The following is a 26,042-nucleotide window of genomic DNA, read 5'->3' as shown; positions in this document are numbered from 1 at the left end:
CATACGGGCAGACTCCGCGGGAGGAGCTTCCCCCACCGCATCCCTGGCGCCCCGAGGGCGGAACGGGACTGGACGAGCGGTACCTGCCCCGTCCCGGCGCTCCACCCCCGCGCGGCTACTTGTGCATCCCTCGGCCACTCCTTCTCCATTACCCCCTCGCGGGCGAGGTGACCCACCCGCTCCGGGGCAGAGCGAGGAGGAGAGAAACGGCGGCGATGTGGCGGCTGCTGGTGCTGCTGGTGAGTCTGGGACCCGGCGGGGTGGCGGCGCCGCGGGCGGGCGGTGGGGGGATGGATGCTGCGGGGTGCGGGGATGCTGCGCGATGCGCCCGAGGGGAAAGCCCTTCCCGCTGGCTGCTTGCGGCTGGAACGGGTCTGCTCCCTTTCTTTCCGAAAGTAGGTAAAAAACAATTCACCGGTTTGCTGCCCGAAAGCAAGCGGAGGCAGGAAAAGCCGATAAGAACGTTATCGCGAGTGGGTGTGGGGTTTTGAGGCGCCTGGAGGAACAGGAACGCGGTGAAGAGTTCATCCTGCTGTCGTCTTCATGTCTAGCACAATGTCTGTACTAGAAAATTGTATTGCCTTGTTGAAGGAATAGTGGCAGGAGGGGAAAAAGGTCATAAAATATGATTTAATGGAGGTCTTTGTTGCCTTAGTTGCCTTTGTTGCCTGATACCAAATTCTTAACAATCTGAAACTCTCCAGACTTTCTCCTTCCCTGCTCTCACTGTTTTGTAGCCATTACCCTTTAGACCTTCCACAAAACACTCCAGGCTTTCTCCTTCCTTGTCCTCACTTTTTTGTAGCCATCGCCCTTTAGGTCTTCCATCCTATCAAATATCTTTTCAGGCTAAAAGCAAGGAGTATCGCTTAAAGTGATGCCAAAATGCCTAGTTTGTTTGATTTGGACTGACTTTGGACTACAAAGCTGTATCCATTCCTAGATATTTTACAGGAAGCTCTCCTTCATGTCTGCAGCATTGTTCTTCAGCTCTTCACCTTTCCAGGCTGGCAAAATGCCTCACGGAAGTTGAGCCACCACTGCTCAGACGAAGGCGAGGGTGGAGGCCAGGCCGTGGGCTGCACTGTGGAGCTGTCAAGGAGCTGGGCAGAGTTCAGTAATGGCTTCTTGTGTGTTTAGGCTGGAGGATACTGCAGATTGGGACCCTACTCTTTGAGCTCGAGATCCTGCAAAATCACTTTTGTTAGCTGGAGATACGTTGCCTGATAACTTTAATGTTGTTTGGCTACAAGTCAGCCAGCAACAGTTAGCCCTGTTCTTTGCAGCAAGCTGGGAGCTACAGTTTGGTTGGAAAATCTTTTTTCCTCATTTTGCCCAGAAGAGCATTGGGAAACATGCGGAGTGCCACTTGTACAAAAGTTTTTGCCAGTTCTGTGATTCCTGAAGTCACACTGTCATCCATTTTGGTGGCCTTGTAGTAGCTCAGGAGGCTGCTGCTTTTATATGAAGAAAAGAGGATAATTACTTTTTTCAGTGCTCATCATCCTCAGTCTCAGCCAAAGCTGGGGCAGGGTACGGTACATTAAGTGTGAACTCAGTTAGGTGCCTAAATGCCTCATCGTTGGATAGAATACTAGAGCAACTAAAGTTGCCTTAGTTGGTTGATGTCAGGAGAGAGAGCTGCTGAGTTTTGCCTTTTTTGTTTGTTTAGTTTTCTGGTTTGTTTGTTTTTTTCACCCTAATCGGAACAAAGCCATTTATGTGGTGGAAAATCTAGTTGCTTGTTTTGAGAGCATCCGATTACAGTAATTTCTATCTTATGACATGCAAAGATGGCACTGATAACTTCAAAACCTCAAGAAACTACCAAAAACCAAAATCAGTCTAAAAGCAGCACCTTCCCAAGGTGTGTTCTACCTTAGAAGCATCGACAACTGTAAGTTCTTCCTCTTCCTGTTTTTTCTTTGTCTGTCATCTGTCTTTCTCTCTGCCTGTCAGCTGCATCCCTGTATCTTCATCCCTGGGTACCTCACAGAGGTCATGGCAGCTTTCCTCATATCTCTGCTTCCTGCCTTTTTCCAGGGATGTCCAGGCATACTCGGTGGTCTTGCATCCGGGTTGGGCTTGACTTGGCATTTGTCCAGGGCATTCACCCAGAGCCATGGACCTGCTGGGCAGGCAGGGCTACAAGGATTATTAGACTGGGAGGTTTCTTGGTTGTTTCTGAAAGAGGTGAATATCACATCATCAAGAGAGGAAAGAAGACATGACAGATATATTAATCTTACTACGCAAGCAGCAAAACTTATTTTTTCTCTGAATGTCTTCTCAAATTGTAGTTCCTTGATGGTTGGGATGTCAGAGTTTGGGTATGATGAAATTTAGTCTAGAATACATTAGATCACTATTGTAATGTCAGAGCCAGTAGCAATTACTTCAAAATTCATAGAAGGAAATGAAATTTAAAAAAAAAACCAAACAACTGTGATGCTTAGTTTTAGAATCAGCAAAGATGAGCTAATTCAAAGCAGTCTGGCTTCTATCACCATATTAAATATTTACAAGCATCTGTGCATGGATTCAACAACTTAACAACTTAGGAGACCCCATCTGAAGTATTGTGTCCAGTTCCGGAATCCTCAACATAAGAAGGATATGGAACTGTTGGAACGGGTCCAGAGAAGGGCTACAAGGATGATCAGAGGGCTGGAGCAGCTCCCATACATGGACAAGCTGAGAGAGTTGAGGTTGTTCAGCCTGGAGAAGAGAAGGCTCTGAGGAGAACTTAGAGCAGCCTTCCAGTACCTAAAGGGGGCCTACAGGAAAGCTTAGGAGAGACTTTTTACAAAGGCATGTAGTGATTGGACTAGGGGCAATGGCTATAAACTGGAGAGGGGCAGATCTAGACTAGACATAAGGAAGAATTTCTTCACTATGAGAGTGGTGATGCATTGGAATAGGTTTCCCAGGGAAGCTGTGGATGCCCCATCCCTGGAGGTGTTCAAGGTCAGCTTGGATGGGACCTTGGGCAGCCTGATCTAGTGAGAGGTGTACCTGCCCATTGCAGGGGAGGTGGAACTAGATGTTCCTTAAGGTCCCTTCCAACACAAACTATTCTATTATTCTATTAATTATTCTATTATTCTATGAATATTGTTGAAAAAAGGGAGGAAAGGCCAGTGCCATGGTGAAACGTGAAAGCAGGTGAGAATTGCATAAGACGTAGTATTTTATCCATCCTGTGGAACTACGATGGTGTATTATTTTGGATACCAGACAAGAATAAAGTGAATCTGACCAGAAGAGATGGGAGGAGAGCAAAAAATGTGATCTAAAATCAGAAAATCCTTTTTTTTTTTTTTTTTTTTTTGGTCATTCTTAAAGAGAGATTAAAGAACTGGGAACTGAGTAAAGAGAGTGTGTAAGATGCGTGATAAATTTCAGGTACATGAAGAGTAATTGCGAAGAAAAGGGAATTACACTGATGAAAGCATTATCAACATGGCAAAGAGGGAAATTCAATTTGAGATTAAAACATCTCAATATAGGTGTTTGAGTTTCTGTTATGGTAAGCGGAGGATGCAGTAAATGCAGACACCTCTTTGATTGGATCAAATTGTGCTTTCAAAGCAAATCTCCAGAGTGCATGAATCAGATCCCTCCTGGGTGGATCTGTGTTGGGAGATGCATCCATCTGCTGTCTGTGTTTGGTCTGTGGGACCAGGCTAATTCTCATTTGAAGTAACAACCATGGAGCATGGATTGTAGAGTGTTGGGTTCTCAGCAGCAACTGCTTTGCTTTACAAATCCTCTCATATTGGGCTTAGAAAGTAGACATACTCAGTGGAGTATAATAGCAGATGTGGGCTGGCATTGGGGCAAATCAACTGCTGTCTGATGGCTTTGTCTGTATTGGCAATATTTATGGTATTTATGCTGAGTGTAACAGAACTTTAACCATTTAGGATTCATTTAGACATGCAAATTTGTGTCCCTTAATCTGAAATTGAATCTGATCCAAACAGCAAAATGATCAATTTACAAAGAACTAAAAATTAGGATAATAAAACCAGTATAAAAATTAGCATAAAAATTAGCAAAGACTTTTCCATCTGTAAAGCTGGATGACCTAAGGCACCACCTTAGGTTAGCTGGTGACGCTGTGGGACCTCCATCATTCACTTTTAAGAACAGATTAAACAGCTGTTGGGAAGCATTTAGTGTAGTTAATCTTGCCCCAGGACCAGAAGATGGACTATTAGATAGCCTTGGATAGTCTCTCCAGCCTGCTTCTCTAAGCGTGGAAGATCTCCACTTGCCCATCATTTTCAACACCAAACATATGCACAGGAGGTGTGAGATCCAAATCTCCTGACATACGTGAAACACAACATTTCTAGGACTTACCTAGAAGCTACCTAGTGTAGCATAGCTCCTGGCTTGATCAGTCTCCATCTTTACATTATAAAACTAAGGTGTGTGCTCAAAATCTGTCCTTTAGTCACTTGCTGACTATATATATGAACAAAGGTTTAAGCAAGAACAGCCTGGTACTCCCCATATACGGCAGTCACTCCCTTCTTTCTCCTGCCCTTTCGCCTACTCCTCCTGCTTTCCTGTAGTGTTTCATTCCATTTCTATTACTTCAGGTCTCGGGTTTTCCACCTAATTTTCTTTAACAATCCAGCTTTCTTCTGACAGTGCCTTCTCAGCTCTGTGTCATCAACAGATGTCATCAGTAGATATCTATTTTTTGTGCCAAGGCTGTGATCCACATCAACTCACAGACAGGGCCCTCCTACTCTTACTAAGCCATTTAACAGAAGGCAGCTCTAGGATATTAAAAAAAGGGAAATTCAGAATTCAGCACCTGTTAGATAGGTGATGTTTCACTTTTCCTTAAAGAAAATGTCGTTGAAAAGTGCTTTTCTCTTTTGCAAAATTTTTGGAGCCTTTAAAAATCTTCTGTAAAAATGCAAGATCCCTTTATATATTTGTTCCACATGTATTTATGCATCTTGTAAATAAAATTGCAACTCTTAAAGACCTTTTGTAGATGTCTTACAAATCCCTTGTGAGATATTCTGTGGGCTATAGATTGGCAAATACAAGAGCAAAAGCATTTTTTATTGTTTTACCAATAAAACAGAGTGTTTTGAGGCTGTTGTGCTACTAAGCAAACAAACTGATTTTTACTTTTAGTTATCTTTATGGAAGACTTTCTGATTATAATGACTAGTGGGATTTTCTCTACTTCCTCTCAGAGGAAGACCTGCTTATTCTTGAACTTCAGATGCTTTTGTTAGTACAGCAGTTGTTCAGGTTTCCAATACAAGGAAGCTTCTCATCTTATACCTTTTGTCTCCGTTCACTACTGAGACAGAAACACCCTTTCAGCTTACCAGTAAGGACAAACAAGGATGTTCACAATGACATCTTGACAACTACTCAACTTCCAAAAGAGTCACAGCTTCTATTGGAAAACCTTGATTTAGAACCAGAATTCTCCTGTCATTCTTGCTGGTACAATCTCATTAATCATAAAGATAAATTTTAAAGATCCATACAAGTAAAAATAAGAATATTCATGAAAACAACTTGGCCTAAGGTGTAAGATCCTGTAGCCCTCACAATGCTTATCCATTAGGGAACTTAATCCTTGCTCATTTTTTAATTCAGAATATATATAGTGGGAAAGTTGCCATTTGAAAAGCAGTTTTGTTGTGCAAGTCCAAACAGCAGTCTGCCACATTGCTCAACACTGTCCACAGCATTGCTGTATTGTGTGGGAAAGAGATAATATCTTTTTTCATTTATACAGCAATCAGGGCTGAGTCAGAAGGAGGAATGGGGAGAGCCCAATCAACAGTATAGAAACCAGTCAAAGTTTAATGTAAAGAAATACTCCCTGACATATTTGAGTAGGAAATCACCTTTTCTGTGCCTGCTTTGCTTCAGGAATTAATGTTAAAAATAAAAAAAAAATCACCTAAAATGAAAAATGTAGGTAGATGTAATAGTTCTGAGAACAAGAAAAGTATCCTCTTCTTTGCCTGTACAAAGGTTAATATTTCTGTTTGTTGGTTTCACATGTTTTAATAACCTTTTTTGTTGTTGTTTCCCAATGCTACAATTTTGTAGTGTTTGAGGGTATTTTGGTACTTGCAGAATCTTTGGTGTGTGCAGAACAGACATAAGCACAGCGTCTCTGGTAATTTGGCTAATGGCTTCAGTTCGTTACGTCTGGCATGCTGTTTAAGGGCATACATAGCTGTCCTGGACTATCCTGGTGCATGAAGAGATGGGCAGTCCCAATACTGGATGTTGGCATGCAAGGTTTTGTCAGAACAAGCATGATTTGCTTGCTAGCATGCACGTGTGCCTGCCTTGTTTTAAGTAAGGGATGTACGTATGCCATTTATTCTCCCAGCAAGGTGCTAAGTAGAGAGCTGCTTCTGTTGTTTACACTTCAGTAGATGCTTTGGTTACTCCTTGCTTTTAAACCTTACCCAACCTGTGTTGTTCTCTTATGCGGTCAGTAACCCACTAAAGCCTGTATAATCCATGATAACCCAAGAAGAGGGTGTTGCTGGCAACCCACACTTACCCATCAATGGCAAATTCCTATCTTTTCAGAATATTGAAACGTTATTCAGCATTGAAAAATGGTTTTTTAAAAGTGACTATTGTTTTTGCATTTTTTTTTAAAATTAATTGCTTTTTATCTCTTTCCTGCTGGGACAAAAGTTCAAAACTTTATATAATTACAGTGTATGTTTTTAATATGAATGGTTATCGGTATTTTTTTCAGAAGCTGTTATGGATAAATACTAAATATTAATTGATAGAGATAAGTTGTTCTCTTCCTAATGATTTTACTGTTCTTGTGAGATAGGTTATGTCTGTTAAGTTTTCGTACTGTTGAAGTGGCATTGAATTAATGATTATCATAACTTCTATTGCAGCTCTGTCTGAATTATGGAAATGGACTCTACGTGAAGGTATGAAATAATGGAAAATTTATTTTCTTTATCTGTGTCTGAAGGAGTGTTATCTGAGCAAAGAGAAAATGTCAAAGGCATGCTTTACTTCAGCTGACAAATGTGTTGACTTTTTCAATTTCTGAAGCATGAAAGCTGTGTAATAAGTAATGAAATGAACACCAAAACGTAAGTGAATAGATTTCTACATGTATCAAACTGAGCGGTGTTCAACTTTGAGAAACCTCCCCTGAAATAGTATATTTTAGTTATATTTTTTTAACTCTATAAATGAAATCAACTATTGTTTTATGGAAGATATTAATTGTGGAAACATTTCCATTTGTTAATCTGAAGTTGGCAGACACAATAGGGACTAATGGGGCCAGAAGGACAATGGATGTCGTGCAGAGTGAGAATAAGCGGTAGTTGAGCAGGGATAGCAAAGGGTTGAATAGAGGTCTGCTGTTTCGTGTGTTCTTTTTCAGAGACAAGGTTGAGGGCAAGGCATTATTGTTGGGATGCTTAACAGGGTAGTAATGCAGAAATGGTTGTTTAAATAGTCTTAGAGCCAAACCTCTTCCCACACCTGATGACAAGCAGTTAAATCTTCCAGAACATGTATTTTCACCAACCCCTAGTCATGGGAATTTTCCTTGCGTATTTAAAGCCTGTCTTACCTAATTCCACCATCATGAAAAGACTAGTGTAGTTTTCCTCTTCAAAGAGCTTGAGGAACGTGTTGCACTTACATTCTGGCATGGAAGGCTAATATTACTCCATGATTTTGAAGCTACTAGGTATCAGAAGATTAAAAGCTATTCAGAAGTCTGGGTTACAGCAGCAATAAAGCATTCAGCTAAAATCATGTAATGCTGACATTCAACCTTGTTTTTTCACAGGTTTATAATCGAAACGTCAAGAGTGGCATGATGTCTCACCCCAACAGCCTAGTCAGACAGAAGAGAGAATGGACAGTCCCTCTGGCTTTCATACGGGAAGAGGAGGACAATTCCTATAAGAATCCAATTGCTAGAGTAAGCCCAGAAAATAGAGAAATACAGAATACACATAAAAATGCAAATGTAGAATAAGTATTTGGCTGCCCTAAACATGTGAACAAATATTTCTTGACTTCTAAAGGGCTATTGAATGTCCGTTGGAAATGATTGGCACATTTCCTTCTGTTTCCTTCCTTCAGTAGATGAGTTGCTCTTGCCAGCTCCTTTGGCTCAGTCTCTCATCTTTTCCCAGCCACCAGTTTTCATAAAACTTCTGGGAATTTAATATCTTTGAGTTTCTTCATTTCACCGTCCCTACTTAGCTGTGGTTAAACTTGGCAAGAGTGTCCCAAAACTGCTGGCAATGATTGTGCAGAAAGGTGTACATGGAACATGATTATGTATGCCTAAATTTTAGGAAACAGAGCTAAAAATAACTGAGGTGTTATCCTTTGTTCAAGAGTGATATGCATTTGGTTCAGCACCAGTGCTGAAACCTGAATTCACCCCGCCAGTCACTTCAGCATATGAAGTAACTGCAGATGATAGCAGGCTCTTTCCCTTTGCTTGAGCTGCCTCTGGGTGATGCTGGCACAATGAGCATGCACTTTTCCACGTTTCAATGCTGACAACAGAGGAAGGATATATTCTCTAGCCTATGCAGACTCTTCTACCTGTTCCTCTCCAGATTTGATCTTTTTTCTTCCACCCTATCACTTCCTTAGTCCAGGTCACACCCACTAGCTTAGGTCTAATCTCCCTTCAAAAGTTGTCATATTTTATTTCCAAGCTTTGCTCAAGTAACTTCACTCTCCCCTGCGGAATTAATTGTTCCAGACTCAGGGTTTTTTTTTTCCTACATTTTATTTGCCACCATACATTTGATCAGCCAGTTTCCTCCTTCTTCCTTTAGTCCAGCTTTTCACCTTATTGTGGTGGTTTTCCAGCCTTGCCTTTTATTTGTATCCTATCCCACTCTTTTTGTCCAAGCAGTCCCAAGTTTCTTCTCCCACAGACCTCTCCACTCCATGGTGGAGATCCTCAGACACAACATGTAACTCTTCCTGGATTAATCTCAACATCTCCACAGTCAAAGTAGTGCAGGAAAATATGTTTATTATTTATTTTTATTTGTTCATTACAAAAGCAGAAAAGATATTTTCTTTGCATTTTTAACTGTGATTTATTTTACTGAACGCTATTTAACCTGTTCCATTCCTGCTAGATGCATTCTGATCTTGAAGATACAGGGATAGTTGTGACTTATACTATATCTGGTCAAGGAGTGACAGAACCCCCTTATGGATTATTTGTTGTCAATGGAAAGACTGGAGACCTGAACATAACAGGAAAGGTTGACAGAGAAAAGACTCCAATGCTGCTTGTAAGTTCAGTAGTAACTTTTTTCTTATAGGTGCCCACCTATGGATTTTTCATTTGCTTTGTTCAAATGTGTTTGCTTCATTTAGTTTAAATGTTTTTGGATATTTGTGTGTATATGCATACTTATATTTAAAAGCGGGTTGTATATGCTTTTGTTATGTATATAATATATATATCTGTGTGTTCCTATTTTGTCTATGCAATTATGTGTTTTACAGTCACTCATATGTGCTTACTGTTTCTGTCTGTTATTTCAGGTCAGAGGTCATGCACTAGATAAGACTGGAGCAAAACTGGAAGAGCCAATAGATCTCCCAATTAAAATTGTGGATATAAATGACAACTTTCCAGTGTTTTCTCATGAAGTTTTTGTTGGTTCAATTGAAGAATTAAGTGAAACAGGTAACATTATTTTTGGGTTTTTTTCTATTTAGCTTTTCCCCCACACATGCAAAGGCGCAAATGAATATACCTTTTGCAGCAGCGTATCTGAAGTAACAAGGATGCATTCTCTTGCTTGCATAGGCTGGTTATTCACATATGAATGCAAGTTTTTATTTGACACTAAACTGTGATGATGGGAAAGTATCCACATAAACATAGCAGAGAACAATGCTTCCTCTTATGGCATCTTTGATTTGATGTCAAAGCTACCACAAATCCAGGGATCTGAGTCCTTCATCAGGAGTTACACGGGAAATGCAGTCTATCTTCTGGCCTATTAATCCCAGCCTATTTGAGAGAGTTTCCGCTCTGTCATGCTCATAAAAAGGGCTGCTTTATCTATGGGCTGGAGAGGTACTTCACTGTTACAAATATATGGCTGTGACCTAACCTTCTAAGAACAAGGTAGTAGCAGTTTTACTGTTGATGTCAGTAAACATAAGAGCAACAGATTATATACCAGAAGATAAGAAAATCTGGAGTAAAACAAAGTAATAAATACCTGACATTGTGTCCCTTTCAATGTCACGATAATCTGAAGAAACGTATTATTGACCATCTACTTGAGTGAGTCATTGAGTTTCCTCAGCTCTCTTTCAAGTCAGTAGCCGCCATGCAGTAATCGCTTCTTTGCTTAAATTCAGACTCAGGCACTGGATGCTGAGGTACATCGTTTCCCAGGGGACAAAATCCTGTGCCATGAGCTCTGAGGGGATTGCACCAGGGCAATCACTATGTATTTTGAGTGAAGCTGTTGGAGGGACAGTAAGGGCATCAATACAGAGCAGTTATTTTAGTAATGCTCAGGTAGAGGAGTTAATAGTGCTCCCTTGAGAATAATGTATGAGAGAAATGCAGCTTGTACAAACACTTTCTTTCTTCTCTATGTGGTACCTCCAGTTTTCTGTCAAAGTTTTTCAGAGAATTTGACCTTTTCTATAAATCTGGTGCATTGAGTTCTATGAGTTACCGATGTGTGGACGCAATGTTATTGTTTGCTAGAGGATACACTATTCTATGTTCTATTTGGATTTTAGGGACACTTCTTCACCTCTATTAATTAAATATAGGCAAGATCATTAGAAAATCGTGCAGTGTATCTGACAACACTCTGTTAATTTGAGACATTACTGTAAAAATACTTGGCAATGCATAACAGTGTAAACATACTATGTTTTGTTTGCTTTTTTCCAGGCACAATTGTAATGAGAATAAATGCAACAGATGCAGATGAACCAAATAACCTAAATTCCAAAATTGCTTTCAGGATTGTTTCCCAAAGCCCCAGTGCTGCATTCAGTATGGATAAGGATACTGGCGAGGTTCGAGTAGCGAAAATAAACCTTGACAGAGAGGTAAAAAACACCCTTCCATTTTTGATCTATTAACAGCAGTCTTCTGATGCCCGTTGTGTCACCCTGGGCTCTGACTGCCAGGCTGGAGAGCTGGCTCTCTTACCTTCCTTCGCCTCCCTTAGGATTAAAGCCTTGTCTGTCTGATGCCTGTTTTTCGAGGGCCTGAGGGGGCAAGTGACCAGATCAAGGTTGTGTTCCCCCTGTCACCTCTCCAGTACAGCACCAGTCTGGTGGCTGTTGCTTTCTGTCGCTCCCATGCAGCCAGGGCAGAAGCAAGGGATCATTTCTCTGTGATGGAGACAGTATGGCAAAGACAACCCAGATCACCATCTGCAAAGCTGCCAACTCCGTCTAAATTCTTGTAGCCTGCTACGCAAATTACACTGCAAAGAGTTAGGATGGGTGCTGCTGTGAAACAGCATTGAAAGCCATGTATTACTCGCAGCTTTACCTGTTCTTGCGTGAATTTTCATTGGCCAGCAGATGGTGATCTGAATGTTAGCTCTGCGAGTGAGGGCAACATCTCTGCTACTAGTCCTGTCCTGACATGCAGGTAGCACTGGCCTTGTTCCTGTTTATAGCCACTGAAATTTTTTACATTTGCCCTCTAATTACAGTCTAACTCTTTGTTGGGGAGATGCAAAAGTCCTAAATCCTTTTCAAAGCCTCAGTTCTGCTCCAGCAGAGCCTGTCAAGGTAGTTGTGTGTGAGATTTACTACTAGTTAGAGAGAAATTGTAACTGGCCACAAGAGAGATTACTAAAATTTAAGAGATAATATAGTGAAGGAAAAATTTTTAGCCTGGTCTAAACACTTTTTTCTTATTGTGGCAGACACAAAGTAGCTATTCTTTGGTGGTGGAAGCAAAAGACCGTGGTGGTGAAGTAGATGGGAATGCTGCGACATGCGCTTTAGAAATCAAGATTTTGGATGTCAATGACAATCTGCCTGTAGTTGAAAGTCATACAGTAAGTATATTTATCACAATATTTGGCATGTTCCTACACCTGCCAGTATTCCATTCTTTAGTATGAAGTTGTACAAACTTTCTTGCACTGATGAAATGAGGTAGATTATGACATCTTTTTAAAGAAGGGTGTTTTTCAATTGCAGTTTGAAGGAAGCGTTGAAGAAAACAGAGCAAATGTGGAAATTATGCGAATAAAAGTATTTGACAAAGATGAAGAGTTTTCTGATAACTGGCTGGCAAATTTTTCATTTGTTTCTGGTAATGAAGGTGGTTTTTTTCATATAGTAACAGATGCCCAGACAAATGAAGGAATTTTGACTCTTGTGAAGGTTAGTATATTCTTTAGAGAGTCTTCTTTAAATATTAGAATAATTTATTCCATTTAAGTTAGCATACAAGCTACTTATATTCAGTTAGTATGTAAACTGTAAATTTACATGGTGGACATTCTTCTTTTGGCATATTCTTTGCTGGTGTATTCAATAATTTTGTCCAACTTTATGATTTATTTTCTGGGTGATCTCAAATATAGCTAGTGGGGCAGAAGTCCTCAGATTTTCCTCATTGTTGGGCAACAGTGCGAACGCATACACTGTAAACTTTCCCGTATTTTTGCTGTCCTTGCTGATCTGAGTTTAAATTTCTTTATTTGTCATGGCCACAAATAATATTGCAGGCAACACATACTCCATGATCCATGGGCTACACACTATATTATTAATTTACATAAATTGAAATTATGAAAATATTTTCCATAAATTAAAATTTCTTTTTTATCAATTTCCCTCCCCTTTAGTCCACAAGAACTGAAGATGCATAGTGCCCTAAGTACCTTTTTTCTTTTTTCTTTCTGCTCTCGTTTCCTTACCTAAAAACTGATAATTGCAAAAACTTGATAGGCATTTTTAAGTAAATGAATTGGTTTTAAAATAGAAAATAAGATTGGAGGAGCCAAGTAATATTGAGCCCTGATTCACTGAAATTAAAGACAGAGTATTAGAGTAGGTCTCATAACATATCCCTTAAATTAGTTTAAATCCAATAGTATAAAGACATAATTATGATGCCGTCCAATAATATAAGAAGAGTAATCTTCCTAATGTACCCTTTAAGAGTTGAAGCATTATGTATTGAGAGTAATATGTTAACCAACAGTTCTCTTTGTTTTGTTATTTAAATAGCATTATTTAAATATTAAGTGTATGAATGTTGTCAAGTATCAGATTCTGTCAAATTCTGAATAATTTTTTTTTTACTTGCTCTAGGAACTGGATTATGAAAAAATGCAAAGCCTAACCTTGGGCATCGTTGTAACAAACAAAGCAGAGTTCCACAAGTCGATTAAACACACTTATAAAGCACGAACAATTCCAATCAAAGTTAATGTGATTAATGTGAAGGAAGGTCCTGTGTTCCCCAACGGCCCAAAAATTATTGAAACAAGTGAGAAAGTGCGGATAGGACAGGTTATTGGACAGTATCAAGCCTATGATGAAGACACTGGAAGAGCAGCAGAGCGCATTATGTAAGAATCTTTTTATAACCATCATAACTGAGTAGTCTGCAATCACATCTTACTGTAAAAATGTGTGTTTTGAACTGAAATAATTTCAGAGGCAATTGTCTCCTACCATGCATAATTCATACCTAGAACAACATCATTATCATCCTCATCAATATTTTGCAGAAAATAGCTGATGTGAAAATCCTACTTATTTTGTTGTATACAGTGAGACATGAGTGTTTGTGCTGAAGTTGTCCATGCTTGCATGCTCTTTGTCATGCCTGTCTACTTTTGTAAGTAGATTTACTCATCAACTTCGTCTGCAGAACTTTAGGAAGAAATATGCAGAAATATCTAGTAGTTGGACAGAAAAGGGTGTGAAGTAGAGAAGTTTGCATATGTGTGTTTAGATGTTGAATTGCAGCTCTTCAGCTGAAATGTTTTTGAATCACCACCATGGCTTTTACAAATGCTATAGGCCAGAAGAGGTATATACCCAACAGTGGACCCACCTCCCTCATGGCTGTAATATAGTCTTTCCTGGGTGGTTGCTGCTCAGCTTTTGGAGGAAGCAGGGACAGAGAGGAAGAGGATAATGACCAGCAGCACAGGCCCCTCCCCTGCTCTCTGGGTCTGCTTTTTATAATGCCTCCATACATAAATCCTGACTCTAGAGGGAAAAAGCAGGTTTCAACATTCAGGATAGGTTTATAATCTTAGGTTTAGCATTGAAACCAATTCCAGTGGCAGGAGCCTCAGATCTTAGGTCTAGAGTTTTGGTCTCTGCTTTAAACAAAGAGTAAACATACAGTGAAGCTGCTTTCCACTGATGGTTGTTTTCCTCATTATAAATATGTATATCTTTGTATTAAATTTTAATCAGATACATGAAAGGAAGAGATCCAGCAAACTGGATCACAATAGACTCAGTCACAGGTGAAATCCGACTTGCCAAAAACCTCGATTATGAATCATCTTATGTAGTAAATGGTACCTACACTGTCACCATGTTGGGTGTAACTACTGGTAAGTTGAGAGGGTTTTGTTTTCACAGTAACTGGTTTGTTTGGGACTTAGTTTTCCTTATACAACTATGATTGGTTTAACCTTCCTGTCTTTAACTACCTAAAAGTTAGGCACGTAGTGTGATTTCCCATAAGCACTGTAATTGGAGGGGAGACACTGGCAACTCATTGAAATAGAGTGAACCTTGGAATGCACCTTGGAAGGTGCCCATTCCTCTTCTTTGATTAGATGGAGGTGAACTTTTACAAATGTCTTTGCAAAGACTAAATCTGCTGGGAATATCCCTTGTCAAAGTGGAAATTGCCAGTATCTCAGTAAGCTAATTGGCAGACTTCAGAGTCCTAAGCTTTCTCCTTTTATAATCTGCATGTTTCTGTGTAACCATGCACAGGAAATAGATTTTTTTTCTTAAGTTAAAATAGTAAACCAGTTTGCCTTCAGAAGAACTTTGTCCATATGTTTGTGAACGTTAGGAATGAAATACTGATCCTTTAAGCTCCAGAGAGAGCTCTTGAAACTTATTTCAGCAATGTATGTGTCTTGGAAAATATAAAGGGTTTTTATTTTAGGATGAAATTTTTGCACTTTTCAATTCAAATTTTTGTGGTTTAAAATCTTAGATTCTCCAAAGAAAACTGCCACCGGCACAGTCATTATCCAAGTTAGAGATGAGAATGACAACTGCCCAGTTATTGTGAACCCTGTACAGACTGTGTGTTCAGATGCAAAATTAGTCAATGTTACAGCAAATGATTTGGATGGCTACCCAAACAGTGATCCCTTCAGCTTTACTGTCATTGATAATCCAGAAGGGACAGCAAAAAAATGGATAATTGCATCTACAAATGGTAAGAAAATATATTTTTTACTACTTTCCATTCTTTGGAGTCCTTGGAGTGTTGTAATTTGTTAATTCTAGTCAAGCTGAGAGGGCGGCTGATGTAGACAAAATAAACCCATATATATATTGAGTCAGCCATGAAGACAAATCACTCATGTTCTTCTCCCTTCTCTCTAATTTCTATAAAAGCACAGTGATGTCTTCTGGGGCTTGTTGCGTTCCCTCAGTTTGATCATCATTTTACAAATTCTATAGGCCGGAAGAGGTGTATATCTAACGGTGGACCCACCTCCCTCATGGCTGTAATATAGTCTTTCCTGGGTGGCTGCTGCTCAGCTTTTGGAGGAAGCAGGGACAGAGAGGAAGAGGTCATCTTTGCTTAGCTTGATGATCCATATGTGGTGACTGAGATTTCCTGGGTGATGCTGGGATCAAGCCATTCTCATCTTCCCACACAAGGCATGTAGTGATGGAGAATTGCTTTTTGCTAAAACTGAGCTTGGAAATATGGTTGTGTTACTGGCTGCAGTTAATACACAAATCCGTCTGCACAGTGAGCCTTGAACGAAGTACATACAGTGTAACCTGCTAAGATTGTTCAGTACAGTAGGAACAAAAATAATTCAGAAATAAATCATTTTATTGAGTACTTCAAAATGAGATGAGAGTTTTTCTTCTTACATTTCCATTCGTATAAGCATGGGAAATGCTTGAAGGAAAAGCTTCAGGTGGGCTGAAGGCACAAAAAACCACTTTTTTCTTCTCAGATTCATTATTTTGTCCTCTGTAATCCTACAGCATAACACTGCAAAGCAATCAGCAGAGTCAGCCTTATGACCACATTTAGGACCAGGGAGGAAGCTGCTTAGTTTTTCTCACCACATTTGCAGCTATATTGGCTGTAATTGTAGGGATCACAGCTTTCCAAAATAGGGTGTTGCTCCCTATCTGGGAACATCATCTGGGCTTCTCTTGCCTAGTTGTGTCCTTGACATGACAGCGACACAGGACCAGGTGATATGTTGGCTCCCCAGTCTCTGCCTGTGCCCTACAACAGTTTAACTGCCTAAAGACAGAAGTTGGTTTTTTGTGAATTAGGCCTTTAGCCATCCAAATAACATGGAGGTTAACTCTATATAGGCGGTTGGGCTGTCTTCCATGGTAAGTTTAGGGTGGTGTGAAACTCCTCACAATGTACTGAGACTGCAAGTGAATACAGATGCTTTGTTACCAGCTTGGATTACTTGATTAAAATAAGTGCACATACACTGTAGCAGCTGCTAATAAAGCTTAATACCATTGCATTGGCTGGACTTAATAGGAGAGAGCTTGTTGGGAGGCTGTGAAGGTTTTATTTCCCTTGGTTTACAGGAGTCAGCATCCTTTCCACTGATTTCTTGTTTGTCTTTTCTTCTTCTTTAACCTCTCCCTTCTGCCTCAGGCACCAGCATACAGCTGGCACCACAAAACCTGGAGCCCGGCAGAACTGAAGTTCCCATTCTAATAAAGGATTTCCAAGGGTTCAGCTGTGCTCAAGCACAGTCTCTGCAACTGACAGTTTGTAAGTGTGCGGATGACGGAGTATGCAAGGAGAAAATTATTGGCACTAAGTCAGTGGGTCTGGGACCAGCAGCAGTTGCACTGATCGTCTTGGCATTTTTACTTTTGCTGCGTAAGTAATTGTTTCATATTATCTCAGAAGCACTGTAAATGTGGTCTGCAAGGCATCAGGAAAGAAACAGTTTGTCTCGCAGGTTTTATCATCTTGATATATTCTGTGTAAATTCCTAGTCTGTGTGAAGTCATGGCAAATCCGCAACTAATTTTGGTAACATCAGCATTTTACCCTGAAAGGATTTCAAGCTGTGCATTTTAAAATTAGTATGTACCACTTTAATATTTGTTTATGGTGCTGTAAATAACAGGTGGGGAAGCACTAAGGAATCATATTGGTGTTTCCCACACCTCCTGATGTGAATCCTAACTCTTCCCACTCAAACCACAGTTGTCTCTCCACTCTCTTCTCCCTCACTGTAGACTGAGGTCTCGTCCCTTGCTCTGAGCAGCAAGTGACATTGTTCTTTGTTGAGACAAAATAGAAGCTTGAATGTAAGAGAAGAACACTTGTTGTCAGGGCCATGTGGCCATGTGTACTAGTGTTGTGTTTAAAATGGCAATAGTTTTTTGCTTGTATTAGTAGCGATCTGGCTGTGACAACACAAAGTTCATGCCACATGAATATGCTCTGCTCCTCAGACTGGATTGCTTTGAGTTCTCCAGGCAATGCTCTAGACATGTTTCAGGAGTGGTGAGGGGGAATTTACATGATATCATTTTGTTATCTACTAGTAAATGAACAGGAGGAGTTAGAAATGCTGAGGTTGTACAGTGATGTTTGGGGCTTGGTTTTGGTATATAAGATCTTTGATAGAAGTATAGCTATATACACGCATGGTCATAAGCAGGATTGAGGCCCAGACAGGTTAATTGTCAAATTACTCTCTAGGAAACCATCCTGGGCTATGTTTCTAGGAAATAGCCTTGAATATTTGGTAACATGTCTTCACTCTTCTATCAGCCCTCATCTTATCACTAGTTTGCTGAAGATATGCTTTGGTACGAGAGTACCAAACTTTAGTGCTGAGTATGAGCATGCTTTGACACTAATCATCACATAGATAATGAGAAATTTCTGTCTCCCCATAGTTATTCCACTGTTACTGCTGCTGTGTCCCTGTGGCTCTGGAGCAAAGGGATTTGCTGCGATACCAGACTACAGTGAAGCGATGTTGCGTCAGTGGAACAGCGAAGGGGCAGCTCCCGAGGAGAAGGCATGTATCTCTAATAGCAGTTCTCTTTGATTTCTGTCCAAGAGTTCAGTTTGGTACTTGGCATCTCTTCCACATAATGGACTGATGTGTCCAAGGTACACAGCAGATTTTAACCACTCATGAACATTAATTAAAATTAACCCTTTGAGGCTCAGTGAAGGACGCATGGAAGAGAAATTCCGCAAGCAGCTCTGGAAACACCAGCCACGGTGTTTAAATTCCAAAGTAAAGGGGAAGCGAGCAAGCAAATGTTGATGGTATCTAAACAAGAGATAGGAGTGTGGGAAAAGCATTGATGCTGTAAATAGTGAAACGTGTGCATTTTTAGGCCTGGAATGTTCTGTGTGTGTTTGGGAGCATGGTAAAGCAGTGAAAGAATGGGTTATAAAGCTTAGTTTCTAGTTTAGTTTTGGGTTAATTTTTAAGTGACTTCCCTGTGTAAATTCTTTAAAAAAAACAGGAGAGGTGGCAGAAAAAAAGTGCAGATCTGCAAAGGGAACAGTGAATGTCAAGAGAAGTTTGCCCTTTCTTGTTATAATACAAAACTCAGTTTTGAAAAAGGAAAAAAAGGGCATGATATGGGCATGCTTTTGCACAATTACAAAGAAACGGAAGTAAGATTGAAGGGTTTGATTCAGGGCCAATGCTCATGCCAAATTCTTGATAGAATACAATTACAGGGTAGCCAAACTGCTAGAAAAGAAGAATGGGCCAAGCAGCAGCACCAAGGCAGCAGGCAGTGCATACTCCCCAACTTTGTGTCTAAGGAAACCTGGGCAGAGTCTGACTTGGAACAGCTGACCTCTAGAGTTTTGCAAGCATGCCTTTGGGGGAATTTTTTTCCCACTTTCACTCGCATTTTGAGCTTTGAATTTCAAGGAGACAATGATCTATAGAAACACTTCCATGATCCTCCTTGGGAACACAGTTAGGGAAGCTACACCCTGTTTCGGGAGGTGCTTTACTCGCTGTAGCAACATGTACAAATGCGAATTCGAACAAGTCATAAAATGGCACCCTCCCAGGTCCCACCCAGCCCAGATGCTGGTTTGGTGAGTTCCATATGCTAGACAGAACAGCTTTCATGTCACTTCCTAATTTGTGTTATTTATGTAGCCGGTGCTAAGCTTCATCCCACCCACTGGACTGGGGAGCTCAGGAGGAGCAACCAGCGGAGCAGCAACAGCAGCAGCAGCAGCAGCAGCAGGAATGAATGGAGTGGAAACTGCAGCAGGAGGAAGCAGCTCTGCCTCTCATGTAAGAGAGTACCACAACACTGTTACCAAGGAAAGATGGGAAGAGCAAAGAAATCTCCTTTCTGGTGCTGAATATGGAGCTGTGGCACTTGGAGGGGCTGAAGGCATGGCAGGTGCAGAAGGCAAGACGTTGACTGCAGCAGGAGTCACAGTGGGAGCAGCAGGAGCCATGAATGAAGAATTTTTAAGAGACTACTTCAATGACGTAAGCATATGACCCACAAATAACAGTATTTCGATATTTACACTTAGCATCTTGAAATGCTGTTCATGTTATTATGAACAGAGATGAGTAGATAGGTATATATAAACACTTCTGATAAAATGGCCAGTGTTGTGTGCATGTGGAGTTGGTGGCATTAGGTATTTTTGCATTAGTCTCATATATGGGACTTACCACATATCAATACACGGTCTCATAGCACTGGGTTCTTACAAGGTCCTCCACAATGAAACCCTTCTCTTGAGGGAGGTCTTTGAGGATGAGATCCAGAATATTCAGCAATGACCAAGAAAGCCTTTGCCCAGGAAGAAGCCCTGAGAAAGACTATGTAATATAAATTTCATGGACTTAAGCCCATTAAAGTGGCCTCTAGGGAGTTACCTGTGACTCATCATGAGTCACAGCTGCAAACTTTATAATGGAGCAGGTTTTTGAAAGATAAGCCATAGACGTCTAAGGGTAGAGGACGGGGCTGCATTTTCAAAGTAGCTGATGAATTAGGTGGTGCTAGACTTGGCTCTTTGTCAGATAGCCTGAGTAAAGGGCCAGAAGTGAATGGAGCAGAAGTGAAGAAGAACATGTTGCAATCCCCTTTCTGACATTTTTTTTTTGTGTGACCTAACCGTTGACCAATAGACTGTTCCTCCTCATTGCAGATATTCCTCTTTGCGTAACGTGTGTCACACAGTCCTTAGGCTGGTGAGCTCCTTGTAGGGGAGGTATCGCTTCTGTATTCTAGGGAGTGTATGGATTGACCATCACCTATACGAACATCTTCACACCCTGCAGCTGCCTGATGATGGGGCTCTGCAGGGGAGTAGCTATGCAGCTTTGAATTGCCACCTCAAGCCAGGGAAGGATTTGAGCTTAACGCACTTGTATGTCTCCTGAGTGTTCCAGCTACTGGTCTTCTGGGTGAACAGATGCAGCAGTGGCAATTCTGCTTTCGTTCTGCTCTTTGCACTTCCTAATATTAAAGCCATACTTTAGGCATAGCAGGCTGCTGAAGTCTTGCAGGATGGCTTTGTAAACATCATGCCAGAGTAGCCTTTGCAACTTCTGGTAGGCTAAAATATCTCATATAACAGGAAAGGAAAAAAAAAAAATAAAAACCAAAACAACCCAGACAAGTTACCAAACCAAATAGTTTCAGATGTGTGCTTATTTTTGTAGAAGCATCTCATGTTATGTGCCTTCTTCCAGGGTGAAATGTAACTAAACACATAGAGTCAATTTGGGTTGGATATATACCACATTACACAGATGTCTGAGCCAACATACACTCCAGAACTTCAAACATGGCAGAAAAGTAGTTCTGAACACAAGCCAGCAAGCGTATTAGGTAAAGCTGGTTCAGCAGGCCCAGAAGACTTGGCTATCTTCACTCCTGGAACTGGAGCTGGTGCAAGCACATACACAGGTGCTTGTGCTAGTACCAGTAGCAGCTCCACTGGAGATGCTGCTTTCAAACAGAGCTGATCCTCACGAGACCTTCATGTTGCAAAGTGGCCTGAATAGAGCCTAAAACTTTGTGTGCTGGATTGTGTTCCAGTACTTAGCAAGAAATTTAAGTTTGTGATTTCTTTGCTGTTGAGCTGCTTCGGTGTGATCCTACAGGCTATGCTAGTGGAAAAGGGCATGGCAGGTGATAACATGTCAGCATACACTTATTAAATTCGTGTTTAAATGTTAGGATACTCTCAGGCATCATTTTAGCACTCCCCAAACACCTAGTTGAAATTCATTCACTGAAACAAAATAAAAAGCAATCTCTTTATGAAGATGTAGTGGTATCACGAATGACTGTCTGATAGGAGTAGCAGCAGATGGTTATGGTACATAAGGCTTTTGATTTAATCCCAGAGTGCACTTTTTTTCTCATCAAGTGTACTGCCAAGTTCAGGATAGCTTCAAAAAAGCACTTTTAGGTAGTACCCTTGGTTCATTAGTGATTTCTGTGAGTTCAGTTATATTTTCTTAATTTAATCTTTTCAACCAAGAAACTCTGATTTTCAAGTTTATTATGTCTAGAACTGCCATTAATGAACTTTTGCTTGCTTTTGTTTTCTGTCTTTAGAAAGCTGTCTGTTTTGCGGAAGAAGATGAAGCCCAAGCTGCAAACGACTGTCTCCTAGTTTATACCCAGGGGGAGTCAGGCTCCCCCCATGGCTCTGTTGGCTGCTGCAGTTTTATTGATGGTGATCTTGACGACCATTTTCTTGATGATTTAGGAGACAAATTTAAGACTCTAGCAGAAATCTGCATAGGTAGACACATTAACTTGAAAGATGGAAGCTTCAGGAATGAATCAGGTTTCGGTCTTAATGACGCAAAGTCGCAGTTCTTAGATCAGCAAAATGCTTCCAGCTCTGAACAAGCCTTTGCCTCAGGCAGCCACTACCAGCACGCATCACCAGTGCACGTGGGTGGTGGCACAGGAGGAGACACCGTGTCCAAGGAGGTGATCGCAGAAACAACCTTTGCACCCCACTCTGGGCAGCACGACGCCCGAACCCTTCCCATGGCCCACACGGAGACCAATTTCACCATGACAGAAACGTCGTATTCTGCAGGGGCTCCTGCCCACTCGGCCACTGTCTTTTTAGACCCCCATTTTAAGGAGAATGTAGTGGTGACAGAGAGGGTGCTGGCACCCACGTCAAGCTTGCAGGGTATGGTGGAAGTCCCTGACTTACCGCATGGAAGTAATGTGGTTGTTACGGAGAGGATCGTGAAGTCGGAGGGTGCCAGGCCAGTAGCCTTGATGGGTCAGGATCTCCCTGACTCCCAGTACGTCGTGGTGAGGGAGCGGGAGAGGGTGCTTGTACCTGCTGCAGAGCAGGGTTCACTCAGCTTCCCCACTTTGGCAGAGGGGCGCAACATGGTGGTGAACGAAAGAGTGATGGCAACCTCGGGAATGCAGAGCAGTGCCGAACAGGTGGCAGGTGCCAGCTCAGGAAGGCAAGAGAACGTGTTGATCACAGACTCCCTGCTTAACCAGCCGGGCTTCAACTTAGAGGGGCTGCCTCCTGCCAGCACCACGCTGAGCAAGTCTTCCACAGTCACCAAATACAGCACAGTGCACTACACTCGCTCATAGCCTCGCCCTGTGCCAGGCTGGTGGTGTCCGACACCCTCATGTCTATGTGCATCTCGTGTTGGGCTTTTTATTGAAACCTGAATTTGCTGGAGTTTTCAGAATGAGATGGACTTGCTTATAGTAGTTTTTATAAATACCGATTATGACCAAGAAACTAGTTGACCAAATCTGCTGCTGTTATTGGGCAACACTGGCAGCGATGCTTTTGAAGCAGAAAGATATGGGAAATGTTTTGGGTTTTTTCCTTGTTCCTTGCTATTTCTGTAATTGCTTTTTATTGTTCAGTTAGTGTAATAATACCATATAACCACAGCTGTGTAATTATGGGAAAGCAGAAGAAAACGTCTGAAATCTAGTGACAGATAGAAGTGTACAAAGCACAAGTTAGGTACTGTTGTTTAGTGTATCTGCTGAAGTACCCCCTAAGGGGCATCAGTTTCTCGTTGCATGTTTGCCATCTACTACCTTGTGGGCCAGGGCAGCTCCCCCTGGGCTGCGGCTGCAGATCTCTGTGCCTTGGTGTATTGCTAAGAAATCTCTCCTTCCTGAGAAGAGCAGGCCACTAAAGCCAGTACCTCCTCCTCAGGGCAGTGGTATGTTTATTACCTGGAGGGATGACACAACTTCAGGTTATCAGTGTTTTTACCTTCAGCAATCAATACTTGCATATTAGCACAGGGGTTAAAGAGAGCGAGTAGCAAAAAAGCTGAGAACTGCATTTTTTTTAGTACCTCTGTGTAAAAATTCCTTTACTTGGTGCAGGTCTAGGCTGGCATGGACAAATAAGCATTTGCGTTGTATAGATTTTTTCACTGCCTCCTAATTGATTCTTAAATAGTGCATGAGAAACAGCCAAAACTTAACTTAGCTTTAGAGCCAGGGATTTATTCAGTGGCTTTGTTAGCAAAGTTTATGGCCCTTAGACATCTGTAGAATCTGAATTTGAAGTGTGATTAGCTAAGTGATTTTATTTCTGTCTGTGAACTCACAGACGCAAGCACAGAAAGGCAGCCATGGGTGTGTGTGTCTGTCTGCGTGTCTTTGCTGGCACTTGTGCCAGAGTTCAGGTTGCCTGTGTAAAGCCATATAATGGCAGCTTTTCTTAGCTCCGATAAGACAGGGAAAAGCTCCCTATAGTTCTGCAACACTTAAAATTACTTTTCTTTCTATGAAATATACGGGGTAAAAGCAGAAGAGAGTACTGCATACTGTTTGGCACTATGTATATATGCACATGTAAATATATTTTTGTATGCAGCTTGAAGCATTTTAAAGTGATTTTTATAGCCATACACTCTGTGTGTTTTGTCAGAGTAGAATGAAGTAATTTAGATTAGCTACTGGTACCGTGTTTGTCTCATACTGGTAAAATAAGCAAAGCTGGTCATAGGGTAATACAAAGCCCATGCACCTGGAGAGCTTTCTAATTGCCTCCATCTGGAGTTTTCCTGCAGCTGCAGAGTCGTGTTTTCCACTGACATGTTTTGCCTTTGACTAGAAATACTTGCAATGTATTTGATTTTACTGATAAGGAAGTAAAAGTTGATTTGAAAACATAAATATAAGAAGTAGGAACAATGACTATGCTCAACAGGGTGCATCTTTATGGGTGGGCTATTATATTAAGTGGAGGAGTACTTTGAAGCAAGTCAAACTACTCACTTGCTCGGACCTGTTAGTTATTTATCTCTTAAATTCCGTTTTTAAACTACATGTATTTACTTTTAGGCAAGCATGCAGTTTTAAATGGTCACCATTTTCCCTGCAGTTAGAGGGAGTGAACTTATTTCTGACTTTTTAATGGAGTATTTCTATGGTTTTATGCAATGTTAAAATAAAGAACTCTAATATGTATTTTTTTTTTTTATTCTTCATTCAGTTTTAAGACAGCTACCCCTGTCAAAACACTGACTTTCCTACTGCAATTAAAGATAGAGGATTGGGATTTTCCAAACAGCCTGAAGGAATATCTGAAAGATACAAATGTCATAAAAGCTGGTGTCCTGCTAACACAGATTCTGTGAAAAATACAAATTCTGCCTGTGGATTAAGTGCACTAAATTCTGTAAGAACTTGATGCAAAACAACAGCATTCCATCCACAGGTTTAATGCACTTTGACTCAAGCTCTTCTTATCAGTTTATTCTTCCAAACAACACAGTGTAGAATACTGTCATGGCTTTATAATTTAGTTAAAGCACGTAGTCGTTAATATCCAGAAGAGGATGTAAGACTCAGGGCTGTGTCACAGAAATCCTGACTTCTCTGTGTGTTGCTTATGTATATAATTCTATCACAGATTTGCTAGTGCTGCAAAAAGTATATTTTAATAGCTTGACTAAGGGTGAATTTCCATTGTTTGGCTTAGTCTTGTACCAAGACTTCAGATGCTAATGCTAGTAGAACATCCATCAGATTAAATAAGTCACTTCTAATGGATCTGTGTTTTGTAAATGATGGTGGCTGGTGGGAGGAATGGCCCCACCAGCCACTAATGGAAATGCCCCAGACTAATGGAAATGCCTGGTTAGTGTCTGACCAGTCGATAACCCTGAGACCAGGACTAGCGCTACACACTTATATTTGTGAGAGATGCCTCATTCTGACTTCAAAAGTAAATAACGAAGTCTAATTTTCTTATCTAAAAATAACAGCATGGTTGTGCAGAAATACCAGTGTGACAGGGACTGTACCCACTCTGCTCTTCATCATTTGTTTTTCCTGTGGATGGTAACTAAATGTGTCAGACTCCACAAGCATGAACCAGTATGCTGCAGCAACGACACAGCCATCCCCAGCAGCAGGGCAAGTGGAGTGCCTGTCCTGAGCACCAGGATCCTGCTCAGTATTTCCTGCATCGTCCCTTGGTATGTACTTGGAGCCAGGCTAGACTTTGAAAGACAGGATGATCTCTTCCAGACTCTGTTCTTTCCTGGTAATTTAACCATCATACACCATCAAAGACTTAAAGTTTGTCGGGGTTATCAGCAGTAAATCAGTGTTTTAAAGGTCAAATAAACCAACTTCTCTCCTGAGGAAAATGATGGTAAGTGTTTATGGCTTTGAGGCATCCCAAAAATGCATCACTCCTCTGCTTGTCCTGTAGCAGAGCTGATAGCAGAGCTTTTGTCTCTGGCTGTCTCCCTTACCTGCCCCTTCTCCTTCCA

At 41.0% G+C, this 26,042-nt stretch overlaps 1 protein-coding gene across 2 annotated transcripts; it reads left to right on the top strand.

Annotated features, from left to right (window-relative positions):
- LOC104059977 (desmoglein-2) lies at positions 1-25,347 on the top strand. 2 transcript variants are annotated; one of them, XM_054060452.1, is made up of 16 exons: positions 224-239; positions 6,103-6,172; positions 6,927-6,962; positions 7,844-7,978; positions 9,168-9,326; positions 9,583-9,727; positions 10,964-11,124; positions 11,958-12,092; positions 12,238-12,423; positions 13,360-13,619; positions 14,482-14,624; positions 15,245-15,472; positions 16,907-17,137; positions 18,172-18,296; positions 19,413-19,757; positions 21,853-25,347. In XM_054060452.1, the coding sequence occupies exons 4-16, from the start codon at positions 7,871-7,873 to the stop codon at positions 22,873-22,875; spliced, it is 3,249 nt and encodes a 1,082-aa protein (XP_053916427.1). In that variant the 5' UTR covers positions 224-239; positions 6,103-6,172; positions 6,927-6,962; positions 7,844-7,870; the 3' UTR covers positions 22,876-25,347. The 2 variants fall into 2 exon arrangements, with proteins under 2 accessions (XP_053916426.1, XP_053916427.1); XM_054060451.1 differs by lacking the exon at positions 6,103-6,172 and having other exon boundaries at positions 1-239.
- Positions 25,348-26,042: the final 695 nt, after the last annotated feature.

The sequence above is a fragment of the Cuculus canorus genome, chromosome 2, assembly GCF_017976375.1.
Source record: "Cuculus canorus isolate bCucCan1 chromosome 2, bCucCan1.pri, whole genome shotgun sequence".
Lineage (NCBI taxonomy): Eukaryota > Metazoa > Chordata > Aves > Cuculiformes > Cuculidae > Cuculus > Cuculus canorus.
Note: the sequence above shows the minus strand (reverse complement) of the source record. Positions and strands in the feature narration are given on the sequence as shown.

Coding starts and splice junctions, on each gene's coding strand:
- LOC104059977 (XM_054060451.1), top strand. CDS start 216: ATGTGGCGGCTGCTGGTGCTGCTG. Junction 15,473..16,906: donor GATAATTGCATCTACAAATG/GTAAGAAAATAT, acceptor CTTCTGCCTCAG/GCACCAGCATACAGCTGGCA. Junction 19,758..21,852: donor TAAGAGACTACTTCAATGAC/GTAAGCATATGA, acceptor TTCTGTCTTTAG/AAAGCTGTCTGTTTTGCGGA.